Genomic DNA, 10,283 nt, shown 5'->3' with positions numbered 1-10,283 from the left:
GACCTTGAGCTTGTCAGGCAGGCGCTGTGCTACTGAGCTAAATCCCCAGCCCCTGAAGCTTTTAGATTCTCATACTATGGGGGGAAATACTGTTAGTTATTGTTAGGGTAAAGATGACCCTTGACATATTTATTCATGTAGTAAACTGTGATGGGGTAACAGAGTGTGCCAGACTCTGTAATCAACTTACTAGGCTGAACTCTGTAAATCTATGAACTTTTTAGCACTTTGCTAGTATAAAATATGAGCTTCTCTTTATTACAGATGCAGTACCTCTTTTTCTGAGACTTCTGCATTCACCACATCAGAATGTTTGTGAACAAGCGGTATGGGCTTTGGGAAACATTATAGGTAAGTTGCAGTTAGATTTACAAAGACCAATTAAGAACCTTAATTAAACATTTTTTTCTACATTGGCATAGCCATTGCATACTATGTTTCCTCTGAATTTAATGTGGGTTGACTGTATTCTTATAAATACTAACTTAAGGTGGTATCTCATCAGTGTGAAAGGATATACAATTGGTATCAGGAGTGGTAGTTTAAATTTGTGTTCCTCAAATTAAAATCTGGAGAAGCAACACTGGATGTCTTTGAGTAGTGTTGAGGAAACATAGAACATCAGTGTCCCAACATGAGCCATTGCATACATTTCAAACTTTCTCATCCTGAATGTAATTTTTTTTTAAATACAATTTTCATTTCTGTAGGTGATGGTCCTCAATGTAGAGATTATGTCATATCACTGGGAGTTGTCAAACCTCTTCTGTCCTTCATCAATCCCTCCATTCCCATCACCTTCCTTCGGAACGTCACATGGGTCATTGTAAATCTCTGCAGGAATAAGGACCCCCCACCGCCTATGGAGACAGTTCAGGAGGTAAATGAAGAATTGCAAAGGCCAGATGGTATATTTTCCCTATGTTTATGCTTTAGGTATTCATACACAGGGAATGAAATAATGCATATGCTGATTTCATTGCAGGTATGAGACTCGTTAAATAACATAACATATTCAGTTACACTCCTGTGAAATAAAAGTTGAGTGTCTTGGTAATATGGGAACAAATCTTGTTCATCTTAATGTTTATTTTTTAAGTGACTTTTATAAGAAGAAAACTTAGAAAATTAAAATAGAAAAAATACAACAGAAAAAAATACAGGCCAGGCATGATAGTGCATGCCTATAACCCCATCACACAGGAGGCTGAGGCAAGAGGATTGCTGCAAGTTCAAGGCCAGCCTGGGGCTACGTAGTGAGTTTAAGGCCAGCCTGAATTACAGAGCAAGACCCTGACTTAAAAAAAGAAAAGAAATACAAGAAAGAGGAAGAAAAAAATTTCAAAGTTTTATTACAGCATTGCACTGTTGATGTAATACTAAAGGGTAGGGTTGCTACAAGTAAAATTAGTGTATGCATATGAAAATGTTCTTGAGTGAATTTACATTAAGTCCAATTGATTTCTGACAAAATTAATGTTCTTGAAAGTGTGACATACTTCATGTTAAATCTACTAATAAAAAAGAGTAAAAGTTTTTCTGTTTACAGCTAATGTGTAAATGGATCTGAGTATTTTGAGTTTATAAAACTTCTACAAGGTATGGGAATACAGCTCAGTGACAGAGTTCTTGCCTAGCCCTGGATTTAATCCCCAAGGAGGTGGGGGGCTGGTCCTTGGAAGCCTTTATTCACTTGACTGTGTAGAGAATTGTTGATTGTGTCTCTATAATACACATGTTCAGCCAGCATCTGCTTCCTTTTGTTGTTACGCATATGCAAGGTACTTAGTGTGATACCCTAGGAGCCATTTACAGTCTTCCAAATTTTAAAAAGAGATCTGTAAGGCCGGAATTCAACAAACCAACCATTATATTTTGTAATTTTCTTAAGTAAAGCTGAGGTCAGAACTTTAATATTGCCCAAGTAGCTTATTAAATAAAAATTTTATTTCTACTTTAATCAGGTGAGACAATGATGTGAATTTTTAAGAGTAATGTTTCTTATAGAGTTATAGTTACATATTTGAATTGCCATTCTTTTTACTTAACATTTTATGTCTTAAGGTTAACATTTTTTTCCCCTTTAAGGTACATTAATCTCCGTCAGATGTATTTGGATGTTTTAAATTGGACATTTGAAAATATGCTTTGAGTTTTTCAGCTTGAATTTATCAGATTTTTATTTTCCTAATAGATATTCAAACAAATTTCAAATTGTTTTTCTTGCCCTACAAACATTTATTACTTTTTTGTCAGAGTTATTTTTACTAAGACATGTCCATAACTCCAGTGTTACTCATTGCTTATTTTCTTTCCTCAGATTTTGCCAGCTTTATGTATCCTCATATACCATACGGACATAAATGTAAGTACAGCAGAAGTTAACATGTGATTTGCTCTTGATGGGACTGGAACGGTTTTTAAATTGTCAGACTGTTTTACCTACTTGTCAAGCTTCTACAATGTATAAATAGTTTTTGGAAATGGAGTTAAGATCAAATAAGATGATAACTTAAACCGGCAAAAATGCTAAGTTTAGAGATACTATCACATAATATAGTTAATTTTTATGTAGCAGTTCCCGCTTGTCCACATTTTTACTTTTTACAGTTTCATTTACCTGTAGTCAAAACATACTAATCAGAAAATCGCAGAAATGATTCATAAGTTTTAAAATAATTTTTATTGTCGTTTATTGTCATTATTGTTCTGTTATTGTGCTTAAATATGAATTAAATTATCACAGGTATGTATGTGTAGGCAGGGAAAAACATAGTATATAGAGGGTTTAGTACTGTCCTCAGTTCCTACTTGGGGTCTCAGAATATCTCCCTCACACATAAAGGGGAGCATGCTACAATGTTTCATTTTTTTGGATTGTTTTTTGAGGCAAGGTCTTGCTATGTAATACAGTCTAGCCTTGAACTCACTATGTAGCCTAGGCTGGCCTCAGATGTATGGTGGTCCTCCTGCCTCATCCTCATGTTAGGATTACAGGAATGTTCCACCATGCCTAGTTTATAGTGTTTTTAAAGGTTAATATTTATAAAGTGATAACACTTTATAAAAGCAGTAAAGTATACAGTAAATAAGAGCCGTAGCTGTGAATTGAAACCAAGACCTTGTGCTCTTTCAGACCATGATTACATAAATACAACACATGATGCAAAAGCAGACCAAAAAAAGTGTAACAGAAATGACCATAGTGCTAGATGATAAAAGCAAAGATAATTTTTTCTGGTAAACCAGAAAGCTTCACTGAGGAAGTCCCATTTGAGATGAGCATTTGAAGAAGGAGCTGGTGACAGAGATGTCAAAGTATGTAGAGTGTTTATTGAGTTCAGAAATGTACCAGGCACTGTTTTAAGCACTTTGCATGTGTTAACTCTCTTAATTCTTAACAAAAATCCCATGAGATTCGTGCTGTCATTTTCTCTTTTACCATTATTTGCTAATGTGGATTTTTTAAAAAGGACTGAGGTAGTTAAATAATTTGTCTAAAGTCACGCAGCTGGCATGAGTAGAATTTTGTCAAGTTGAGAAAATAATTTTAGGACCTCAAAGAAAGATGATAAGGGGCCAGGGATATAGCTCAGCAGCATGAGTGCTTGCCTGGCAAGTGTGAGGTCATGAGTTCGATTCCCGGTACCAAAAAAAAAAAAAGATGGTAAAGACCATGGCCGTTTTAGAAAATACGATGTAAATAGATAATAACTCAATATATTTGATACAGAATTAATTTGCAGAACTTTGAATCCTGTGTTAAAGAATTTTGGCTTTAGGAGGGGAAGAGGGGTTAAAAGGAGGGTAGGGGAATGGGAAAAAAAGAATCATATATCATGTACAGGTATAAATTCCCTATGATTAATGTGATTATTATGTATATCTAAAATATACCAATAAACTTAATTAATACAAAAGAATTCTGGCTTTATATTATAATGAATGTGGAGTGATTGAATAGTTTTTGTAGAGCAGCATACAGGTATACACACAAGTATAGTTATCTAAAACCACAGTTAATGGGAGTGTTAGGCTGGGTGTGGGGGGTGCACATCTGTAATACCAGCACTTGGGAGGCTGAGGCAGGAGGATTACTGCAAATCCAAGGCCAGCTTGAACTGCACTGTGAAACCCTGTCTCAAAAAGACCAAAAAAAAAAAAAAAACCATGTTATGAGAGAGAGTATAACTTGGAACTTCTTGCTTCTCTATGACAGTATTTCCAGGAAGCAAAAGACAATACAGATGTAGGATTTATCAGAATCTAAGGGACTGATTAAAATATGGCATTGGATGAGATATAGGTGTGCTGTACTTCAGAAAGGGCTAAAAATAGAACTCTCAGGAATTCCTTGCAGTTGAGCAGTGGAAACCAGGAAGAAGAATGAGCAAAAGAGTTTATAAAAGTAGAGTGATAGAAACATAAATGATGAAACATAGAGGCGAAAATATAAGGCAGAAAGTTATCAGGTTCTAGATCATACAGTTTCTTTGGTACCACCTGGAGTTACATATTTTTTTCTGTACCTCATAGAGAACTAAAGAATAAAGGCTCACATTTGTATTTTGAATTGATAACTCATACTACTTAAGGATAGAATAGATTTTAGGGGAGATTAGAGTTGGTGAGGCAGATAGGTAGTAATTTTGTGGTAAGGAGAAGAAAAAGCTAGGGCCAGTGACAGAGCTGAGGTATCAGCAGTAGGGAGGGCAAGAGAGACCTGAGAAATGCTTAGATGATAAATTTGCTAAATTTGATATGGATGGTGAAGGAAAAAGGGAATAATAGCAAGCTTTCTAGCTTGGGCTTTATGGTAAGATGCAACAGAAAACATGAACAGCAGCAGGGAGAGGTGTACAGCAGCAGTGGGATGAGTTAGGAATTCGTGAGGTGATGACTGCTGAGAATGTTGGAGAAAAGGCTGGGTTGGGGTCTGGAGACATTTAGTGGGTTTTGGATTTCAGTGTGCATGTGTAGCATTAAAGCAAAACTACTTATTGACCCTGAGGCCTAGAGAGGAAACCTGACTGATTCAGGTTCCTTTACCTTTGTTAATTTGTGATCATAGTAATTTGGGAGTATCTGATATTCTTGCTCTTTTGACTTTTTGTTCATTCATGGCCTGAGATGACACAATTTTCAGTGTCATCCAACATCTGATATAAATTGAGATTATTTTGCTGCTGACAAATGAAATTAACCAGTTGTGGCAAATTACGTGTTTGGTAAGACTTGGTTATTGGTGATAAGTCTGTTAGGGATCCCCAAGTCCACTTGTAGGTTTGATGATTCACTAGAAGGACTCACAAAAACCAGAAAAGCGGTTACATTTAGAGTTTATTACAGCAAAAAGACACAAATTAAAATCAACAAATACAAACAGCAGAATGAGTGAATTTCAGGAAAAACTAGGTACCAGCTTCCATTTCTCTCCCAGTGAAGTCATGTAGACAACATTCCATTCTCTCAGCACTGGTGTACAGCAGCAGTATGAAGCACTGCCGACCAGCGTGATCCTGGTCCTGTGTCCAGGGGTTTTGTTGGGCATCAGCAGCATGGCTTAGAGTCTCCAGCCCTTCCCAGAGTTCAGACTAGTACAGCAGGGCCTACAGTGCAGGAGTCCAAAAGAAGTGTTTTCTATATAAATTAAATTATTGACATAAATAATCTGGTGTAGCCCAATGTGTCAGGTCTACAGAGAAGTTATTAGGCTTAGCCTGCCTCACAGGAGTTGATCAAGAGTGAGTCCTATCATTGTTGTTTTGAGGCAGGGTATCACTTTGTAATTCAGGCAGGCCCTTTAGCTGAGCTATCCTTAATCATAAGATTTCACTGCTAGAGATTTTCCAGTTTCTCGAATGGTAGAAGTTTTCAAGAGGATTGTAGCTCAAAACAGAAGAAACTAGAATGGCCCAATAGTCTTGTGCTGTGAATTTAAAGTTTGAAAAAGTTTTTTTAAAAACATTTTTTATGAAGACCCAATACATTACAAACAAAATTAAAGACTACAAGAGTGTGCAGTTGCTGTTGCAGGGGTCCAAGTCCTGCTGTAGCTTAACTTCTTCCACCAGCCTGAGATACTGTCATGGAGATCTCACCAAAAACTATTAATGATTTCAGCTAGAAACTTTGACTATCATTATTGAAACCTCTGTGTATTACTTAAGGAGAAAAGGTTTTCTGTTAATAGAAGGGGCTATTTAATGAAAACAGAGTTATATTTCATTTAGTAGTCTCATAAAACGTCACAGGGCAAAGCAGAATTCCATGCTACAGGAGTCTTTGTTTTGTGTATACATGGTTGTGCATTTCCATTCTATTGGAGGTATATTTTCATGGGAAATTTCTGAAAGCAAGATTGTTAGATCAGAGGGCAAATGCTTTTATAATTTTTTACGTACCACCAAATTCCCTAATTTAGGAGTTGTGCCACTTTGCCTGCTTAGCAGCAAAAAGTGTATAAAAATGACACTCTGCCTAACTCTCTTAAGAGTGTTACATTTTAAATTTCTGCTAGTCTGATATGTGAAAAAAGTAAGATAACTGCCACTTCACTGGGTTCGGCATGTAAATAGATACCTTTGGTGCCAAGCTAAAACAAAATTTGGTTCCTTTTTGTGTTACCACCCCTGACATATGTATTTTAAGCATTTAAATAAGTACACCAGTGAGTTATTCTTTTTTTTTTACTTTCTGTAGATTCTTGTAGACACTGTTTGGGCTCTGTCATACTTGACAGATGGAGGGAACGAACAGATACAAATGGTTATTGATTCAGGGGTTGTGCCATTTCTGGTGCCCCTTCTGAGCCACCAGGAAGTGAAAGTTCAAGTAAGTAGCTTTAAATTTTTTCTTAAATAGAATTGTTTGCTATAACCAGTGAGCTTACACATACACAGTTACAGCCAGGCTTCAATTAAGTCAATTAGCACTGATGCACAAGCTTGCTTTGTTAGTCTCCTAAGTGTAATTTTGTTGATTTACAAATGCTTTCCATGCATAGAATCATTGCTAAGTTTCAGAATCATATAACCAGTTGTCCTTGACCCCTTAAACATACTAAGAACTCCTTCAAGTATTCCGTTGTTTTTTCAACCAGATAGAAATAAAATGATCTTCTTCTGCAAAACTTACTTCTCCTCTGGTACCACCTTTCAGTGGACAGCATATTCTAGGCTAGCTTCTTTGATTCCTTTCATTTTACATTCTTTTACCAAATCTTTTCATATAGCTCTCAAATCTGTCCTTGTCTATCTAGAGCCACTGATTTAGTTTAAGACTTATTTTCTTTCTCCCAGTAATTATAATAGCTCCCTAAGTATACATCCTCTCTTTCTCCAATTCCGATTAAGGGTAGATGGCTGTTAGGTCTGCTCATCACACTTCTGCCAAAGTTACTTTTTAGGTGGAAATGAGTGCTCATTAGTAATGGATATGAACAGGTATTTTTAAACTGAATTTTCTTTTTTAACAGTTTTCTAGACAGTTTTTCCATTAAGTTCCATTTCTTCATAGACTATTGCTTAAACTTCAGAATTGCTCATTCCAGTTACTGCTTTGTGCAAGGATAAAATAAATATTAACCAGTTGGTCCTTACATTTTTACACTTTCTCAGGATTATGAAAAATAGAGACTCAATTTCATGGCCAACAAACAACTTTTAAAATACTGTTTTTAATCCCTGTGCCAGACCGCAGCACTCAGAGCAGTTGGGAACATCGTGACGGGCACTGATGAGCAGACCCAGGTTGTTCTCAACTGTGACGTCCTGTCACACTTCCCAAATCTTTTATCGCACCCAAAAGAGAAGATAAACAAGGTAAGCAACGTGTGATACCCTCACCCATTATATTGCTTTCTCTTCAAATATCTCATGTTTAGCTTTCCTGCTGTTTCTCTTGCTGCATGTTTTAGTGTGTTTTTTCTTCAAAAACATTGTAGTTAAGATGAGAATTGTTTTAAGGTAATCTGTACTTTCTGTTTTAACTTTTAATTGCTTCCTGTAAGTACTAATCTCATCACAGGGTTTCAGAATATATTTTTAGATGAAATACATTTTTATAGATCAAACAGTATCAACAGTTACTAAATTAGTAGCCACTAATGAAAGTACATTTAAGCCTCCCACTTGAGTGACTAGTATCTTTTTAAGCAAACAGATCATAACTTAACCTGCTACTGAAACAGAGTGGATTATAAAATGAAGTACCAAATTCCAGAATTATAAAAAGTTCCTCTTTATAAGATTTCAAGTTTACAACACAAGTTTATTATAGTTGTGCAGTCTGTAATTAAGTACTTAAATCTTTTTGTATCTGGTGTATTTCACATAACAAGTTTTCAAGGCTTATCTATTTAGTAGTATTCATCAGAATTTCATTTCTTATGGCCCAATACCATATAAATAGCTGTATAAATCTTTGCTTTCATTTCCTTTGAGTAGAAAGCTAGGAATTCCTGGGTCATGGTAATCCTGTGGTAGCTTTTTGAGGAACCAGCAAAATGTTTTCCAGAATGGTTGTACCATTTTAGATTCCCATAAGCAATATTTTAGATTTTCAATTTCCCCATATTTTATCAGCATTTACTTTCTATTTTAAAAAAATTCTTATAGGCATCATAGTAGGTATGAAGTGGTATCTCATTGTGGTTTATGTTTCTAATGCAGTTTTATCTGCCTAAAATGCTGCCTTCCTTCAAACCCAGAAGAATTGATCATTTCTTCTATGTTATAAATGTTTATGTAATTGCTTGACTATAATTTGATTTGGATTCTTATAGAAAAGTGTATTGTCAAAACTTATATTTTATGGATAAACCTGTTCCAGTGAATACAGAGAAGCCAGAGACTCTCAGACTCTGGGCCAGCTATTTTTAATGAAGAAATTTTACTATTAGTGATTTTATGGCTGAGTATATTCCATAATTGGGAAAAACAAAAATACAAAGGCTAGACAGAGGAGTATATAAAGATGTTCTGGCCTGTGATGCTCTATGCTCTTCAGTGAAGGCATCATGTGGGAAGGAAAAGGTTCATACAGTTATATACTCAGAGTCAACAAGCAGATAGTTGCTTGAAAAGTTTTTCACCTTGAGAATTTGTGTTACTTACATCTTGAGACTATTAGGACATCCTGCAGGTAGAATTTACCAACTTGATTTCTTCCCTTCAGCATTTTAATTTAAAAATATTCAAACCTGCAAACTTTACAAGAAAAGTAGCCAGATGTGGTAGTGCACACCTGTAATTCCAGCACTCCAGGAAGCTAGTCAGGAGGATTGCAAGCGCAAGCCCACCCTGAGCAACGTAGCAACTTAATGAGATCCTGTCTCAAAATAAAAAATGGGCGGCTAGAGCTCAATGTGAAGGCCTTGGATTCAGTCCCCAAAACCGAACAAAGGGGAAGGGAGGAAGTGAGGGGAGAGGAACGCTGATATACTTTAAATATACCTTCACCCATTGTTAACATCTTACCACGGTTGGGGCTGGGGATTTAGCTCAGCGGCAAAGCGCCTGCCTGGCAAGCGCAAGGTCGTGAGTTCGGTTCCTGGTACTGGAGAAAAACCAAAAAAAAAAAATCTTACCACAGTTAGATGACAGAATAAATTTACAGTTAACTCTTTCAGTTGTGCAGGACAGAGAAGATACACATTTGACAGTAATATTACAGTAAGCCTGTTTGTGGCTTGTAAATCCTTTAATGTTACATTACTACCGAATTCATTATGTAGACCCATTCCTAAACTAGTTAGATGCTTAATTTCTGTGGAGTACTTAATGATTATGTCTTAGGAATAGCTGTTTTTAAAATAAAACAGTCCATCCTCATTACCCATGGTAATTTTAACAACATACTCCAAAATTCAGTCTTACGTTTACCTTTTAGAGAGAACTAATGGACAGAAATGTAAGCTGCATGAATGAAGGTTTTGGTCTGTTTTGTTCATTGGCATATCACCATTGCCTAGAATAGTGGTGGTGAACCTATGGCACGCACCACAGCAAGCTGTATATATCATTGAAAGCTCTAAAAGCTTCACCATCATTGGCGTAGAATAATATGTAGCTTGCAGTAGGCTTGTGTGTTGTTGAATGTGTAAACGCCTGGCTGATGGGACACAAGTATTACGGATGGAAGTTTCTGTATAATTTATTTTAAATGGGAGATCTTAACATAACTCAGGTGAGGGGCTGGGGATTTAGCTCAGCGGCAAAGCGCCTGCCTGGCAAGCGCAAGGTCGTGAGTTCAGTTCCCGGTACCGGAGAAAAACCAAAAAA

The 10,283-nt window shown here is 36.3% G+C and overlaps 1 protein-coding gene across 1 annotated transcript in view; it reads left to right on the top strand.

The window, feature by feature from the left end:
• The window catches only part of Kpna3 (karyopherin alpha 3 (importin alpha 4)), a gene marked incomplete at its 5' end in the record, with an annotated part of 28,899 nt that overhangs the window by 13,159 nt on the left and 5,457 nt on the right, over window positions 1-10,283 (top strand). Inside the window, 5 exon segments of the mRNA XM_005387599.2 lie at window positions 265-351; window positions 711-880; window positions 2,321-2,365; window positions 6,703-6,834; window positions 7,695-7,823. Coding sequence (XP_005387656.2) covers window positions 265-351; window positions 711-880; window positions 2,321-2,365; window positions 6,703-6,834; window positions 7,695-7,823 — 563 coding nt within the window.

The sequence above is a fragment of the Chinchilla lanigera genome, unplaced genomic scaffold, assembly GCF_000276665.1.
Source record: "Chinchilla lanigera isolate Chin_1 unplaced genomic scaffold, ChiLan1.0 scaffold00030, whole genome shotgun sequence".
Lineage (NCBI taxonomy): Eukaryota > Metazoa > Chordata > Mammalia > Rodentia > Chinchillidae > Chinchilla > Chinchilla lanigera.
The sequence above is the reverse complement of the archived record's forward strand: the minus strand, read 5'-3'. Positions and strand labels throughout refer to the sequence as shown.